At 43.8% G+C, this 19022-nt stretch overlaps 1 protein-coding gene across 2 annotated transcripts in view; it reads right to left on the reverse strand.

Moving 5' to 3' along the window:
* The window catches only part of LOC139388557 (protein phosphatase 3, catalytic subunit, alpha isozyme), a 103256-nt gene extending 84526 nt beyond the window's left edge, over nt 1–18730 (reverse strand). The window contains exon 1 of one of the 2 annotated variants that reach the window (XM_071135290.1): nt 18472–18730. In XM_071135290.1, the coding sequence (XP_070991391.1) occupies nt 18472–18526 (55 nt within the window). In that variant the 5' untranslated portion in view covers nt 18527–18730. The remainder of the gene's footprint in view (nt 1–18471) is intronic. The other variant, XM_071135288.1, reaches the window with a different exon arrangement.
* Nucleotides 18731–19022: the final 292 nt, after the last annotated feature.

A 19022-nucleotide genomic window follows, 5' to 3' on the forward strand; every position in this document is an offset into this window, starting at 1 on the left:
GGAAATTATTGTATTGTATCCAAACATGGGATGCAGTGTCTTCTGATGCAAAGCTAATAATACTGTAATGCACAGGAAACGATACTTGAACGATACTTGAATTAGATAGCCACTGCCAAATAAGGCATCTTCTGAAACATCACATCAAACCCAAATTCATTGCTTTGGGAGCAACAAAGGTAATGTTCTGCACTGAAGCTGATCTGTGTGTGTCAGTGGTCGAAGACACTGTTTGTCTTTTGTGTTCTGCCTAATATAAAGTCACAAAGTAGCCACGCGTGCTGCTGCAGCAGCCTTTCTCATTGCTGGACCTGAGGCCTTACTATGAACTCAGGTTTGCATTCCAATCAATCATAGGCAATTATGTTTAATTCAGATTGGATACTAACATAAATCTGACACCATTGTGCTCTTAAGTACAGTGCATTCATAAAGTATTCAGACCCCTTCACTTTTTCCACATTTTGTTACATAACAGCCTTATTATAAAATGGATTCAATAAAAAAAAAACATCCTCAGCAATCTTCACAAAGTACCCCATAATGACAAAGCGGAAACCGTTTTTTAGAAATATTTGCAAATTTATAAATAAAAAAACATTATTTACATAGGTATTCAGACCTTTTGCTATGAGACTCAAAATTGAGCTCAGGTGCATCCTGTTTCCATTGATCATCCTTAAGAAGTTTCTACAACTTGATTGTGTCACAGATCCCTTCGGTACTGATGCTCATTCTGTTCACCAGTTCCGGAGGTCTACGTCACCGGCTTTCTAGGCTTCACTGAACGGGAATCATTATCATCAACCCCAGACTGTCTTGTCTGATTACACACACCTGGTTCCAATTACCCCTGATTAGTATGTTATATATGCGCCCTCTGTTCCCTCTGTCTTTGTTGGTTATTGTTCCCATGTCCGTTGGTTGTGTGAGTACCTATGCGTAGTGCAGCTGTTATGCTGCGTGCTTTATATATTGTGTATTACGGGTATCGTCCCGTGTCGGTCAACGAGGTTTACCCTCGCTCTTTTGTTTGGGTACAGCCCATTGTTTTTGTATACCTGTTTGTTTTGGGTGTATTAAAAAACCCTATTGTGTATTCCTGCGCCTGTCTCCAAATCCTTTATACCAGCGTGACAGATTGGAGTCCACCTGTGGTAAATTCAATTGATTGGACATTATTTGGAAAGGCACCCTGCCGGTCTATATAAGGTCCCACAGTTGACAGTGCATGTCAGAGCAAAAACAAAGCCATGAGGTTGAAGGAATTGTCTGTAGAGCTCCAAGAGAGGATTGTGTCGAGGCACAGATCTGGGTAAGGGTGCCAAAACATTTCTGCAGCATTGATGGACCCCAAGAACACAGTGGCCTTCATCATTCTTAAATGCAAGAAGTTTGGATCCACTAAGACTCTTTCTAGAGCTGGGCGACTGGCCAAACTGAACAGTTGGGGGAGAAGGGCCTTGGTCAGGAAGGTGACCAAGAACCCGATGGTCACTCTGACAGAGCTCCAGAGTTCCTCTGCGGAGATGGGAGAACCTTCCAGAAGGAAAACCATCTCTGCAGCACTCCACCAATCAGGCCTTTATGGCAGAGTGCCCAAAGTCACTTAAAGGACTCAAAAAATGAGAAACAAGATTCTCTGATCTGATGAAGCCAAGTGTCACGCGTGGAGGAAACCTGGCACCATCCCTATGGTGAAGCATGGTGGTGGCAGCATCATTCTATGGGAAAGTTTTTCAGTGGCAGGGACTGGGAGACTAGTCGGGTGTGAGGGAAAGATGATTGGAACAAAGTACAGAGAGATCCTTGATGAAAATCTGCTCCAGAGCGCTCAGGACCTCAGACTGAGGCGAAGGTTCACCTTCCAACAGGGCAATGACCCTAAGCACACATCTAAGACATCGCAGGAGTGGCTTCGGGACAAGTCTCTGAATGTCCTTGAGTGGCCCAGCCAGAGCCCGGACTTGAACCCAATCTAACATCTCTGGAGAGACCTGAAAATAGCTGTGCAGCGACACTCCCAATCCAACCTGACAGCACTTGAGAGGATTTGCAATGAAGAATGGGAAAAACTCCCCAAATACAGGTGTGCCAAGATTGTAGCGTCATACCCAAGAAGACTCAAGGCTGTAATCGCTGCCAAAGGTGCTTCAACAAAGTACTGAGTTAAGGGACTGAAAAGTTATGTAAATGTATTATTTCCATTTTTTTATTTTCTAAAAACAGTTCTTTGCTTTGTCATTAGTGGGTATTGTGTGTAGAGTGATGAGGGATAAAAAATAATTTATCCGTTTTAGAATAAGGCTGTAACGTAACAAAATGTGGCAAAAGTCAAGGGCTCTGAATCCTTTCCGAAGGCACTCTATCTACCTCAATTACCTCGTACCCATGCTCTTCAACTCGGTACTGGTACTGTGTGTGTGTGTGTGTGTGTGTGTGTGTGTGTGTGTGTGTGTGTGTGTGTGTGTGTGTGTGTGTGTGTGTGTGTGTGTGTGTATATATATATACTGTATGTCTCAGAGACCTGTTAGAATAAACAGCAGCAAACATCAGGCAGGTCCTTTATGACCTACAGCACAATATACCTGTGAACTCCTAGTTATATAGAGCTGAGGACCTTGATCAGTATTGGGGAATCTACTTTGATAATATAGTCACAATAAAATAACAATAATGAGGCTATACAGGAGATACCAGTACAGAGTCAATGTAAGGGGGTACAGATTAGTTGAGGTAATTTGTACATGTAGGTAGGGGTAAAGTGACTATGCATAGATAATAAACAGCGAGTAGCAGCAGTGTAAAGACAAGGGGGGTCAATGTAAATAGCCCGGGTGGCCATTTGATTAATTATTCAGCAGTCTTATGGCTTGGGTGTAGAAGGTGTTAAGGAGCCCTTTGGACCTAGACTTGGTGCTCTGGTACCGCTTGATGTTCGGTAGCAGAGAGAACAGTCTATGACTTGGGTGACTGGAGTCTTTGACAATTTTTTGGGCCTTCCTCTGACACCGTCTAGTATATAGGTCCTGGATGGCAGGAAGCTTGGCCCCAGTGATGTACTGGACTGCAAGCACTACACTCTGTCATTGCTTACGGTCGGATGCCGAGCAGTTGCCATACCAGGCGGTGATGCAACCTGTCAAGATGCTCTCGATGGTGCAGCTGTAGAACTTTTTGAGGATCTGGGGACCTATGCCAAATCTTTTCAGTCTCCTGAGGGGGTAAAGGCATTGTCAAACTTCAGAGGGTGAATCGGCAAGACAAAAGATTTGAGCGCCTTTTGAACGGGGTATGGTAGAGGGTCAACAAATAGCAGGCCAAACTACCGTTCTCAGCACTGCCTGGACTGCACAAAAATGCAAATGCTTTCCGTTTGAGTTATATTAGGTTTTATTTTCATCGTTTGGGGTCAAGAACTGAAACACAGTTCCCGTATGTCCCATGTGTATCAAGAAAGGTCCACCACTCAAAGGACATCCAGCCAACTTGATACAACTGTGGGAAGCATTGAAGTCAACATGGGCCAGCATCCCTGTGGAATGCTTTTGACTCCTTGTTGAGTCCATGAGGCTGTTCTGAGGGCAAAAGGGGGTGGAACTCAATACGAGGAAGGTGTTCTAAATGTTTTGTACACTCAGTATACAGTGCATATACAAAAGTATGTGGACACCCCTTCAAATTTGTGGATTCAGCTATTTAAGCCATACCCGTTGCTGACAGGTGTATAAAATTGAGCACACAGCCATGCAATCTCCATAGACAAATATTGGCAATAGAATGGCCTTACTGAAGAGCTCAGTTACTTTCAACGTGGCACCGTCATAGAATGTCACCATTCCAACAAGTAAGTTCGTCAAATTTCTGTCCTGCTAGAGCTGCCCCGGTTAATTGTACGTGCTGTTATTTTGAAGTGGAAACATCTAGGAGCAACAACGGCTCAGCCGCGAAGTGGTCGCCCACACAAGCTCACAGAATGGGACCGCCGAGTGCTGAAGCACGTAGCGAGTAAAAATCATCTGTCCTTGGTTGCAACTCTCACTACCGAGTTCCAAACTGCCTCTGGAAGCAACGTCAGCACCAGAACGGTTTGTCAGGAGTTTCATGAAATGGGTTTCCATGGCCGAGCAGCCGCACACAAGGCTAAGATCAGCATGTGCAATGCCAAGCATTGGCTGGAGTGGTGTGAAGCTCGCCGCCATTGGACTCTTGAGCAGTGGAATATTCTCTGGAGTGATGAATCATGCTTCACCATCTGGCAGTCTAATGGACAAATCAGGGTTTGGCGGAAGCCAGGAGAAGGCTACCTGCCCGAATGCATAGTGCCAACTTTAAAGTTTGGTTAAAGAGGAATGATGGTCTGGAACTGTTTTTCATGGTTCGGGCTATGCCCCTTAGTTCCAGTGAAGGGAAATCTTAACGCTACAGCATGCAATGACATTCTAGGCAATTCTGTCGAGATTGGTGTGGAAGAACTTGACTGACCTGCACAGAGCCCTGACCTCAACCCCATCAAACACCTTTGGGATAAATTGAAACACAGACTGCGAGCCAGGCCTAATTGTCCAACATCAGAGCCCGACCTCATTAATGACTTGGAAGCAAGTCCTCACAGCAATGTTCCAACATCTAGTGGAAAGCCTTCCTAGAAGAGTGGAGGCTGTTACAGCAGCAAATAGAGGACCTACTCCATATTAATGCCCATGATTTTGGAATGAAATGTTCGACAAACAGGTGTCCACATACTTTTGGTCTTGTAGTGTCTATATAGCACTATGGCCAAGTTTTTCGGCTAGTGATTTGTGTTGCTCTGTGCATGTGGCTATGGGGAGCTGCTGAGCTGAGCACTTGGGGAATAGAATGGAACAGAGAGAGGAGAGAGATCTGTGACTTGAGGCTCAACGTGATCAACATGCTGCTAAATAATGGATGTTTGACTAGAGGGGGAAAAAGAGAAATCTCATGTTGCTGCTGCTGGGATAATGAGCCAGGCTTGGCATGGAATTTTGGGGTAAAGACACCCCAGTCAACTGTGTGTGTGTGTGTGTGTGTGTGTGTGTGTGTGTGTGTGTGTGTGTGTGTGTGCGTGCGTGCGTGCGTGCGTGCGTGCGTGCGTGCGTGCGTGCGTGCGTGCGTGCGTGCGTGTGTGTGTGTGTGTGAGAGAAAGTAGGTTTGTTAGTGTGTGTGCCTACAGGGCCTTCAGAAACTATTCATACCCCTTGACTTATTCCACATTGTTGTGATACAGCCTGAATTGAATAAATGTTTTTTTTCTCACCCATCTACACACAATACCCCATAATGACTACGTGAAAACATGTTTTTAGAAATTAGAAATGAAAATGAAATACAAAAATAACCCATTTACATAAGTATTCACATTCCTGAGTCAATACATGTTAGAATCACCTTTGGCAGTGATTACATCTGTGAATATTTCTGGGTAAGTCTTTAAGAGCTTTGCACACCTGGATTGTGCAATATTTGCCCATTATTATTATTTTAATTCTTCAAACTCTGTCAAGTAGGTTGTTGATGATTGCTAGACAACCATTTTCAAGTCTTGCCATAGATTTTCAATAAGATTTAAGTCAAAATTATAACTAGGCCACCCAGGAACATTCACCGTCTTCTTGGTAAGCAACTCCAGTGTATATTTGGTATTGTGTTTTAGATTATTGTCCTGCTGGAAGGTAAATTAATCTCCCAGTGTCTGGTGGAAAGCAGACTGAACCAGGTTTTCCTCTAGGATTTTGCCTGCGCTAAACTCCATTACGTTTATTTTTTATCCTGAAAAACTCCCCAGTCCTTAACGATTACAAGCATACCCATAACATGATGAAACCACCACTAGGCTTGAAAATATAGAGAATGGTACCCAGTAATGTGTTTTATTGGACTTTCCCCAAACATTTATTCAGGAGAAAAAGTTAATTTCTGTGCCACATTTTTGCAGTTTTACTTTCGTGCCTTGTTGCAAACAGGATGCATGTTTTGGAATATTTTTATTCTTTACAGGCTTAATTCTTCCATTCTGTCAATTAGATGAATACTATGGAGTAAATACAACACATCCCCAGTTCTCCTATCACAGCCATTACACTATGTTTTAAGGTCACCCTTGGCCTCATGGTGAAATCCCTACCCGGTTTCCTTCCTCTCCGGCAACTATATTAGGAAGAACGCTTGTATATTGGTAGTGACTGGGTGTATAGATACACCATCCAAAGCATAATTAATAACTTCACCATGCTCAAAGTGATATTCAATGTCTTATTTTTTATTTTTTTACCCATCTACCAATCGGTGCCCTTTTTGCCTCATTTGTGAGGCATTGAAAAACCTCCCTGGTCTTTGTGGTTGAATCTGTGTTTGAAATTCCCTGCTTGACTGAGGGATCTTACAGATAATTCTATGTGTGGGTACAGTGACGAGGTGGTCATTCAAAAATCATGTTAAACCCTATTATTGCACAAAGAATGAGTCCATACAACTTATTATATGACTTGTTAAGCACATTTTCACTCCTAAACTTAATTAGGCTTTCTATAAACACATGGGTTGAATACTTATTGACTCAAGACATTCCAGCTTTTCATTTTTTATTAATTTGTAAAAAAATATCTAAAAACAGAATTCCACTTTGACATTATGGGGTATTGTGTGTAGGCCAGTGACAAAAAAAAGTGATTTAATCAATTTTAAATTCAGGCTTTAACACAACAAAATGTGGAAAAGGTCAAGGGGTGTGAACTTTCTGACGGCTCGTCATGTCACACCCTGATCTGGTTCACCTGTCCTCGTGACTGTCTCCACCACCTCCAGGTGTCGCTTATTATCCCCGGTGTATTTATCCCTGTGTTTCCTGTCTCTCTGTGTCAGTTCGTCTTGTGTGTTCAGTCAAGTCAACCAGTGTGTTTTTTCCGTACTCCTTTTGCTATTCTCCTTTTTCTAGTCCTCCCGGTTTTTACCCGCCTGCCTTGACCATGAGCCCGTCTGCCACTCTGTACCTCCTGGACTCTGATCTGGTTTTGACATGTTTGCCTGTCCACGACCATTCTCTTATCTACTCCTTTGGATTATTAAACATTGTAAGACTCCAACCATCTCCCTTCTGGGTCTGCATCTGGGTCTCGCCTTGTGCCTTAATACTGTATGTGTTTTGGGCTTCTGTATTTAACTTTCTGAGCTTACATAGACTGTAGGTATGTATGCCTGACTGTATTGTGTTTCCACATATAGGCATATCTACAAGTTTGTGCAACTACTTGGAGCCGAATAAATGTGCTTGTGTCAGGACACGCTGTACATTCTAGTGAATTTGGAGGTTCCAGTGTTCCCCCTCGACACTATGAAGCAGATCGCGTTCTCATTGTTAGCAGAAACGGGGAGAGGCAGATCTCTTTGATCAAGAGAACGTGTCACAATCTCAGTGGTCTGTCTGATGCGTCTGTGACTCAGTCTGACCAACAGACGTCACTGAACAGCAATTCTAATGGACCCAAAGAGCCAGAATGATAGAACTGTAATAGTAGAGACCAAATAAAGAGACTAGAGATACTGATACTGCATGTTCTGAATAATATTACACGTGTGTTTGAGTATGTGAGTGTGCATCATTGACTTGTGTATGTATTAACTCAATAGACCGTACTGTCCTTCTGATACTCTCCAACTCTAAAAGATACTGGAGGTTAATTAGAGACGGGGACAAACAGAGGGCAAGAGGGAGAGAGGTGAGAACGGAGAGCAAGAGAAAGAGAAAGACACCTTTGAAGAAACCGAGAAAAATAGGGAGGATTTAGACGGAGAGAAATGGAAAGGAAAGGGGGATGCCTAGTCAGTTGTACAACTGAATGCCTTCAACTGAAATGTGTCTTCCGCATTTAACCCAACTCCTCTGAATCACATGGAAGGCAGTAATGAGGAAGAGAACACGAGGCCTGGTGAAAACACATTAGTACATTGAGAGTTAACGAGAGAAAGCCAGAGGCAGAAAGAGAGAGAGACACAGACAGACAGACACACAGACAGAGAGAGACAGAGGACGGAAAGAGAAAGAGAGAGGGGTGAGATGTGAGACAGCTCACTTCGACTGGGAGCCCAGGCTGAGTTGAACTGTGGTGCATGTTGCCGGGCAACAGCAGCTGACTATTGGAGTAGAGCCAGTGCTGTATACTGTGATTTGCATGGGAGGCTCACATAGATGCAGATCTATATAGTCCTTATTTTTCTCCTTATCTGAAGCACACGTTACCCCAAAAAATGCTCTAGGGCACTGGTTCTCAACTGGTTTTGCATTGGGACACAAATTGAACCAGGTTGTCTCAGTTGCGATCCAATATTCGCATCACTCTTTTTTGTTGTTGCCTTTATGCAATCTGGAAAACTATTTTTAATACTACATTGATAGTAAATATACCAATTATATGACAAGGGAACAGTCCCACCTTTTTCATTGTAGTAATTCCATTTTGCCCATATTCTTGATGAAGAATGTTAAGCTCACTGGTTTGAGACCACAAAATCAACCAAATACAGTAAGTATCACTGCTAATAACTCTATATTGGAAATACTGTGATTGAACTATTTTTGTTCTGAGGTTAAATTATAAGAAATATAAGTTCATTATCATTTCTACACACCTACCTGGTTTTAGTCGTTTAGGTTCAGACTGGAGCATTTTTCATAAAAATGAATAAATAATAATAATATTTGACCAAGAAGGAGAGTGATGGAGTGCTGCATCAAACGACTTTGCCTCCACAATCACCCGACCTCGACCTCAACCCAATTGAGATAGTTTGGGATGAATTGGACCACAGTGAAGGAAAAGCAGCCAGCAAGTGCTCAGCAAATGTGGGAACTCCTTCAAGACGGTTGGAAAAGCATTCCAGGTGATGGTAGTTGAGAGAATGCCAAGAGTGTAAAGCTGTCATCAAGGCAAAGGGTGGCTACTTTGAAAAATCTCAATTTTCATTTGTTTAACACATGATTCCATATGTGTTATTTCATATTTTTGATGTCTTCACTATTATTCTAAAATGTAGAACATAGTAAAAATAAAGAATAACCCTGGAATGAGTAGGTGTGTCCAAACGTTTGACTGGTACTGTATATAATAAAACATTTTACTCAGACACTCGGGACTCATTCAAAACCTCCTGCGACCCAAATTTAGGTTGCGACCCACCTGCCAAGAGCAGCGATTCTCAACTGAAAGGGAAGGAACCTTATATTTGACATTATAATAAATTGAAAAAGGATTTCAACAAATCAAATCAAATATAGCCCTTCTTACATCAGCTGATATCTCAAAGTGCAGAATCCCAGCCTAAAACCCCAAACAGCAAGCAATGCAAGTGTAGAAGCAAAAACTCCCTAGAAAGGCCAAAACCTAGGAAGAAACCTAGAGAGGTACCAGGCTATGAGGGGTGATCAGTCTTCTTCTGGTTGTGCAGGGTGGAGATTATAACAGAACATGGCCAAGATGTTAAAATGTTCATAAATGACCAGCATGGTCAAACAATAATAATCACAGTAGTTGTCGAGGGTGCAACAGGTCAGCACCTCAGGAGTAAATGTCAGTTGGCTTTTCATAGCCGATCATTGAGAGTATCTCTACCACTCCTGCTGTCTGGACACTGGAGACCAACAAAACAAATATAGCTTTTGACCCATTCTGTTATTCCAACATCTTATCATCATTGTGTAGCCTACGCTAATTAACGTTACCACCAGATAGACTTCTAAGAAACAACCTTCAGTAATTCATGGTAATATATGCATTTTCCTTTGTTACAGCAGAAGGATGTTCCTTGTACCTAAATCATCCCCATACTACAACACACCAGAATACACCACAGCTACTTTTCTCTCGATGCTGCAGACTGACGGAGAAATGTCTAGCAGAGCGAGAGGACTGTAGATTGAACTTATAGAACGCATGGCAGCAGTGACACTGGAGTACATTAATACTCTCCATCCAGCCCTGACATCCAGTCAAATATGTTTACATGTACAGCACACTACGCCCCCACTAGATGCACCTGTCTGTCTGTCTGTCTGTCTGTCTGTCTGTCTGTCTGTCTGTCTGTCTGTCTGTCTGTCTGTCTGTCTGTCTGTCTGTCTGTCAGGTCTCTGGCCCAGTGTTAGCTAGCTGCACCTCTACCTTGTCTCAGTCCTGCTTCTACCACACCTGCTGACCCCCTCTGTCTGAGCCTGTAACATATTCATTACCACCCAATAATGTAGCAGTGAGGGATGTTGGTCCAGGACTATGGCTCTTGTGGTTTATGTCATCCTAACTTTGTAATGTGCATAATAACTAGGAGTAGAATTCAAAAGCTTAATGGACTCTGCACACAATTGAGGGAAAAAAACACATGTCTAATACTCCAAGTTGCTGAATCACACTACTTGGCTACAGATGCCCTAAGCCATATGCAGTGCTGCCAGCATGTATTTTACTGAACAGACACACATTGGAGATAATATAAATACCTTGGCAAACAATGTTGCATATTCATTTGGGTGACAAGATGTTTTGCTGCGGTACCATCTCCAGAGCACCGTGAATAACTCTGACCTTTAACTATCCAGACAATACCAATTGTTCCATCTATTTTGTTCAGTCTGTTAGTATTGTCCTGATTAACTGGTTCCTTCATTTAATTGGGATAGTGTAGCTGTTGGGCTAACTGAAGGGTTTGTTATCATAGCACTCAACAGGCTGAGATGCACATGTTTCAAATGGCTAAATGTGTGTGTTCACCGATTGGACCTACACTGACTCCATTTCTTTCCTGTGCAAAGCACCAAATGCGCAGGGCCCCTAAAGTGAGTGCATCCTTCCTGCCTGCTTGCATAGTCTGCCTGGCCGAATGGCAGCTTGCAGCCTTCAGATCAGCCCATGCATGAAACTCCAATATGCTAGAGACTGGGAGGAGAAGGAGCCAATGAGGAAGCAGGGATCTGAACAGAGAAGCCAGGACAGGCCAGGCACTAGGCAGTGTGTGTTGACCAGTCTACATTACTGATGATGGCCCACAACCATAACAGGTCACATGCACATGGCTCTTAAATGATGCGTAGAGCATTCATTTGATTATTCACAAAATGACAGAACAGAACTCATTATTTGGGGGGGGGGGGGGGGGGGGGGGGGGGGTAGTATGAGGGTAGGGGCTGAGGTTGTTTGTAGGGTGGTGGGGGGAAGGTAGTATGAGGGTAGGGGCTGAGGCTGTGTGTTGGGGGGGTAGGATGAGGGTAGGGTCTGAGGCTGTGTGTAGGGTGGGTGCGGGGAAAGTAGTATGAGGGTAGGGGCTGAGGCTGTGTGTTGGGGGGGTAGGATGAGGGTAGGGTCTGAGGCTGTGTGTAGGGTGGGTGCGGGGGTAGTATGAGGGTAGGGGCTTAGGTTGTGTGTAGGGTGGGGTGGAAGGTAGTATAAGGGGAGGGGAGGGGAGGGGTTTAGGCTGTGGGGGGGGGGGGAATAAAAAAATAAAATGACAAAATACAAAAAATGGTGTGTGTATGAAAGTGTGTAGATTTATGTGAATGCACTTCTTGGTGTCCCCACCCCTCTCCCCACACAGTCGTGAGCTATAATTTTAATACATATTTTTTTTAAACACAACAAACTCATGTCTGGAAAAGAAAAAAGGTGAAAGTAATCTACGCTTGTTCTGATAAAAACCTTAGGGGGGTAGCATGAGGGTAGGGGATAAGGCCATGTGTGTGGGGGGGGGAAGGTAGCATGAGGGTAGGGGATAAGGCCGTGTGTGTGGGAGGGGAAGGTAGTATGAGGGTAGGGGCTGAGGTTGTGTCTGGGAAGAGGGGGAGGAAAGTCGCTTCAGGGTAGAGAGTGAGGCTGTGTGTAGGGTGGGGGGGAAGGTAGTATGAGGGTGGAGGGTGAGGCAGTGTGTGTGTGGGGAAGGTAGCATGAGGGTGGAGGGTGAGGCAGTGTGCGTGTGGGGGGGGGGTAGTATGAGGGTAGAGGGTGAGGCTGTGTGTGTGTGGGGGGGAGGTAGTATGAGGGTAGAGGGTGAGGCTGTGTGTGTGTGGGGGGAAGGTAGTATGAGGGTAGAGGGTGAGGCTGTGTGTGTGTGGGGGGAAGGTAGTATGAGGGTAGAGGGTGAGGCTGTGTGTGTGGGGGGGGGGTAGTATGAGGGTTGTTTTCTCTTTAATACATCTCTTATTTTCCTTTTCTCTGTCTCCATTTCCTTTACCTCCTTCCTTCTCCCTCCTTTCCTATATCTTCTTTCCTTCTCCCTCCTTTCCTAAATCCATGCTCTTCCAATCGTTCCTCTTTTCTTCCCTTTTGTCTCTATCCCTCCCTTCAGTTCCTCTGCCTCTCCATCTCTCTGTCTCCCTCCTCTACACCCTCTCATCACTAGACCTCAGGGAAGTTTCATTATGTAAGTGGCCTGTGTGCAGTAAAACACTGCTGAAAAACCAATGCTTAAATAATTCACCCACACTGCTAAATAAAGCCTGTACATATCATGCATGCAGATACCCTGCGCCCAGCTCGCCCCCTCTCTTCCTCTGAAGGCTATCACACCATCAAGATCCACCACGTCTACTCACACACATCTTAGGGAGGGGGCTCTACGCTCTCTGGCCAATGAGACAGAGTGGTGAGGAAGGCGCAACGGCGCCTCTTCAACCTCAGGAGGCTAAAGAAATTTGGCTTAACACCTAAAACCCTCACAAACTTTTACAGATGTACAATCGAGAGCATCCGGTCGGGCTGTATCACAGCCTGGTATGGCAACTGCACCGCCCGCAACCGCAAAGCTCTCCAGAGGGTGGTGCGGTCTGCCGAACACATTACCGGGGGCAAGCCTCCCGCTGCCCTGGACACCTACAGCACTCGGTGCCATAGGAAGGCCAAAAAGATCAGAGGACATCAACCACTGCCTGGTCACCCCGCTATCATCCAGAAGGCGAGGTCAGTACAGATGCATCAAAGCTGGGACCGAGAGACTGAAAAACAGCTTCTATCTCAAGGTCATCTGACTGCTAAACAGTCATCACTAACACATCAGAGGCGGCTGCCTATAGACATAGATGAGGAATCACTGGTCACTTTTAGAAATGGATCTCTAGCCACTTTAATAATGTTCCGTATCTAGCATTACTCATCTCATATGTATAAACTGCACTCCACACTATTCTACGGTATCTTAGTCACTTTTAAATTGTGTTTACATATTGCATCACCCATTTCATATGTATATACTTTATTCTATACTATGCCACGGTGTCTTAGTCCAATGCCTCTCTGACATACATGTATATATATAGAATTCATTCCTTACTTAGATGTATGTGTAATTTGGGTATATGTTATGAAACTGTTAGATATTAATTGTTAGATATTACTACACTGTCGGAGCTAGAAGCACAAGCATTTCGCTACACTCGCAATAACATCTGCTAAACACATGTATGTGACCAATAAATTTGATTTTGATTTGATTTTGACATCTCAGGGGGCTGGGCTTTACGCTCTCTGGCCAATGAGCCAACTCAGGGGGATGGGCTTTACGTACTCTGGCCAATGAATTATCTCAGGGGGGTGGGCTTTATGCTCTCTGGCGCAATTGGCCATCTCAGGGGGTGGACTCTACGGTGTCTGGCCAATGAGCCACTGTGTAACTTATTTTCAAAAATAAACACACAATAAAAACAGACCTACACACCTCCGATCCCAAACATATCCAAACACACACCCTCTAATATAGTTACACACAATGAAAATAGGACCCGTCAACAAACATATCTACAGCAAAACATAAACAAAGAGTGACACCTTTCCGTCAACAGACACCTGTCCACTACTTTCACAACCAGTGAGAACACAACCACACAATGAGGCTGCATTTCACAGTGAATGTCAGAAATCTAATTGTGGGTGTGGAGAAATGGATCAGAAACGGCTGAATGTTTACTGTAAATATGGAGGTACAAAGGATGGTCACCATTCCAGCATTATCTCTCTCCACATTATCTTTGGGAGACAAAAACAGAGCTCTATTTCATATTCATATTTCAGAAGAGAGATTTGCCGTGTGCTGACTGACTGACTCTCTAAATCCACCAGTGCCTTTACTGATCGGTCAGCCCTTTCCATGATTGTCTCGGTTTTGTTCTGAAAATAAATCTGGTATTGTGAGGGTCCCCTCTGTCAGACAAAAGGCATTTGATCCACAGGATCCACAGTGATTCACCAAGCCCCACCAGAACTAACACAGATAATGTCCTAGAATCACTCTAAGAGAAAGTAGGCCTCTTGGAGCCTGTTCACATTCCCCAGAGAGGCCCAGACATGGGACCAGGCCAAGTGGCTGACACTGTCTCCTCCAATAACCAGTCCCTTGCCTGCATGGTCACAACAACCCTACTCCTAGACATCACTAACATCCGCATTCCTCTACCAAGACTCCAAATCACATGATCCCACCTTCCAACACAGAGTAGGTACAGTGGTCCAGCTGTGTGCCAGAGAGGAACAGCCCCTAGGACAGCTTTTTCAAAGAACCATCTTCCCCCTCTGTTCCATTTCCTGTGTGGGCCAATCAGTGAGGTCAAGACACACTACAATTCTGAGACCATACTTGTCTTGGAATTGTACACTCTTGGAAAAAAATGTGCTATCTTGAACCTAAAAGGTTTCTTCGACTGTCCCCATAGGAGAACCCTTTGAATAACCTTTTTCTGGTTCAAGATAGAACCCTTTTGGGTTCCAGGTAGAACCCTTTCCACAGAGGCTTCTACCTGGAGCCAAAAGGGGTTCTACCTGGACCCAAAAAGGGTTATCTTATGGGGTCAACTGAAGAACCCTTTTGGAAACTTTTTTTCTAAGAGTGTAGCAAGTGGAAATATGACAGAATCTATTGCTGAGTAGGGGAGGAAAATTGTGTGATGGCATCTGTGAAGCGTGAAAAGGTTAATATCTTAACACCTCATTCTGTAAGAGAACATACAAGTAAGTGTGACATTGCAAAAATAAGCGCTGAGTAACATCAAACAGGAAAACAAACACTTACAAACAGATGAGTCATTTACAGGGCAGTGTGTGTAGCTATGTGCTGAGCTGTGCTGCAGGAAAGTAGTGTGTTAAATTGGATCTGATGATGCAATTTCCGCTTGCAACATCACTGGGATTGGATATGCAGTTATTTATTGATGTAGCTATCTTTGTACACGATACAATTAGTCAATTATACATCAACTGGGAGGGGTCCAACCCTATTTCTGAGCAGTTTCTCAGCAGGAATGAAAGAGGTTTAGGAGTTGAGCAGAATCCTATTGTGATGTGGAGGAGCCCCTTTGCCACCACTGATGCTCCAGCAGGTCCCCATTGTGTGTGCCATGCATCCACACTGTTACAGTCTAACTCGATGAGAAATAGGAGCACATGCACCTGCCACAGTGGCATCCCTCTCACAGCTTTGATCTGGATTATTTTAAGAATCTATTGTATGTTGGTATAGAGAAGCCAATAGTGATGCACTACAAACCCAAAAGAATGACCAGTGTAAATATCCAAATGTTTTTATTTAGTTAACCTTTATCTTGACAAGGAGTCAAAGATGAGACGATGGTGTCTTTTTCAGATGAGCCCTGTAGAACACAACAATACAGATCAAAGTACAGTAGGCACATAGCAGCGCCCCGCCCTCCAGCTGCCAGGGTATATGTTTAGACGGACACGTTTGTGATGGCACCCTTTACATATTTGCCACAGCTGTATAAGGTACTGGGATCTCTGAGCAAGTACTAAGTAGTGCCACAATGCAGCAATCTTCAGCCACCTCAAACGAGATGTTTGTGTGAGCAGCATGAAGGAATTGCTGCAATTGATTAATCAATTTCTAGTGCAACGCGATAGTGCATTTACCAGTCCCACCAGAGACGGTACAGCCTCCTCCTCCTCCCATTGATCTTGCTGTGGCCATGAATAGATTCTCTATGTAGAAATCCCTTCAAATTAAACACACAGTCGTCGTGGTTCATCCATCGAATCCCTCTTCCCTTATGATGAGACTGGCCCACAGCAGATGGGATGTTCCTTCGAGATAATAGTGTTCTGTATTACAAACAACTACAGTCAACTTTGAGTGAACCCATTCCACTGTTAACCCCTCCTCCTCCTCTCTGCAAACACTCCCTCTTTGGGATGCAACAAAGCCACACGTAAAGCTGTCTCTGTACTGTCACCTGTTTGTAAATATGTAGCTATGCCATCAGAATGGAATTGAGAAATAAGGGATCCATATTTGCAATGTCTGCTAACTCAGGGCTCTATTAAATCTGTGTCGCTGAAGCATTACAGATTATGAGATGGAAATGTAAAGGTGATTTCCGATCGAGGTATAAACACAGCGTTTACCGTAAAACGCAGTCTCCGCTAATGAGAGAACATTGGCTTTAGATTACAATCACACTGTAAAGCTGAACTTCCGCGATGTGGAGTGAATAGAGTCTTTACTATCCTGTAGCACATTCATTTGCTAATTCAGTATGACTTAAATATGCTATGCTTCTAAAGAGTTTATTCAATTCCCCCATTGGCAAAGCCCCAGAATGACTATAAATAACAAATAAATTAGGATTGATATATTAAAGGTAAATGGTTACTTAGCAACAATACGTGAGATAATATGCAAGAATACATTAGGAGAAGACATAGCCTATGAATATTCACCCCATAAGTAGATGTATCCTGTACCAGTCTTATGGGCCATTGATTTTCATATACTGTACCTGTAAGCAAAATTAAATGGTATAGAACTAGGCCTGAGCCTGCTACAGTATGTGAAAAATGATCATAGGCTACATTTGATGTGTCTTGTATTGGAGGTGTGGGTGGGGATAGTCCCATCATCATTAGATCATGTTGCCCATCATAGTTGGGCATTTTATATTGTACATTCATAATGGTGGAGCAGGCAAAATATGTATAGTGCACAATGTCTTGTGTGATGTATTGTTTTTATTAATGATGTAGACAGTTTTTTGTTGTTGTTGAGATGTCAACATCCAAGACTGGCCATTATCCCAGTGTTGTAGGCCTATCAAGCGTGTATGTGACAGTCGTCAAGGTCTTGGTAGGTATATCAGGCAGTGATAGTTTTATACTTTTGACGTGTTTTGCATTAATTACAGTCCCCTATGAAACACGGACCAAATATATGGCTCCTACCCGGTCACACTATGATAAACCGAGGAGTTAACCTGCCGGCCTATTTTCAATTAGGTGCTAAAGTATTATTATTTTTTGAACAATGCATCTTATATCACAGCGCTGCTGTCCGAGCCTGGATAGGTGCAGCGTCGAACTCGGGTTTACATTGAATTAAACCTCGTCTGCGATTGCAAATAACTGCAATAGCGTTTGGTGTGCAATTGGGACTCGAATAGTAAATCAAATGCATCAGAAATAAACAACTCCAATATTGGAAAGCGCTAACATTTATAATGAAACGCCATTTAACATGAATGAGACTGCAAAGACAGTTATGTATTCCTGAAGCTCAGTCAACACTCATGTACTTGTGGCACAGCCTCCATTCATTTCATTGCAGACCACAACACCTTTGACGGAAGAAAAGGTTATTGTAGAGACATTGGACCTATTGAAAGAAACTACTACAGGCCTACATTATATTATATTTTGGTAATACTTCAATTTTAAGGGATCCTTATTACAGTTTAGCCTAATTAAATATGTAATTACACTGTAACAAGTATTGTAGTTAATTGCAATAACACATAGTTACACTGTAATAACATGTACTGGTGGTAGGCTATATTTTTATGAAATCTCGACTAATAGTCTGTTAATGACAGACGGTATTGGCACGCGTGCCGAACAAATATGAATATAGGCCTAATCGAAATGAGTGCGTGGTTTCAAACTCAAGATCCAAGCAACACTATAGCCAGCCTATGGTTTACTCATTGACAGTGAAAACGGTTACATAAATGCCAATATAGATTGCAACCCACCCCTTCCCCCACAATGAGCAGATCCAGGTATTCGCCAAGCGCCCTTTATCACAGCGCCAGCGAAATCCTGCTGCATCACTGCCTTAACCGCAAAGACTTCATCGGCAACTCTGCCTCATTTAGTCTCCTCTTCTGCCTGTCCGTGACTAAATTCAATCACATTGGGACAGTGAAAAATATATTGCTCGGAACACGATTATTAAGAAAACATCCCATCCCCCACACAGACAGTAGGCCTATAGTCATAAACCAAGTCACTGCCTTTCACTGTTTATCAACATCACAGGTCTAGAGCAAAGAACATTCTGTATATCATTTAACACATCGGACATCCACAGGACGCAATACCCAACTCTGTAGCCTACGAGATCTTATACAGTAAATAATTGATATCATATACCTTTTGTAGCCTCTATAAAATACATTTTTTTAAATAATGAAAATGCACTCACTTTTTACTACCCGATCGGTGGCATTTAAGACTATGTCAGCGTTAGACATCTTCATGGGCAGGTGCGGTCTCGAGGCAAATGCGTGTGTATTCCTCCTTGTAGAAGTGACTGTTTTACTCTCGGTGTGTTTTCGCGGTTGCGAGATGCGGTTGGTGCAGTGGCATCACTTGGATGCGTCCCTCAGTTTATCACTGCCTGCGCTGGGGTCTGGGGATGACTACTGCTACACAGTTAAGGTGGATGCTGCTGAGGAGGCTGTGCTAAGCAGTCGTGTGGGGGAGGATGGAGGGAACGAATTGGGAGGGGGCGGTAGTGAGAGTGAGAGTGAGAGAGCGAGATAGGGTGTGTGTGTGTGTGGGGGGGGGGGGCTCTGCTCAGGAGATCCTCACTGCACGCTGCACCACCCCGACATTGGCAATGAAGGGAACTCCCACGCTAATGTTTCACGGGGCTGCCTGATGCTGCCATCAGGTGGAGGCAGAGCCGGGATTTCCCAACAACACGCGCACGCCATGATTTTATATTCGATGCACTTGCTGATGGGGTGCGGC

The sequence above is a fragment of the Oncorhynchus clarkii genome, chromosome 29 (genome assembly GCF_045791955.1).
Source record: "Oncorhynchus clarkii lewisi isolate Uvic-CL-2024 chromosome 29, UVic_Ocla_1.0, whole genome shotgun sequence".
NCBI classification, from domain to species: Eukaryota; Metazoa; Chordata; class Actinopteri; order Salmoniformes; family Salmonidae; genus Oncorhynchus; species Oncorhynchus clarkii.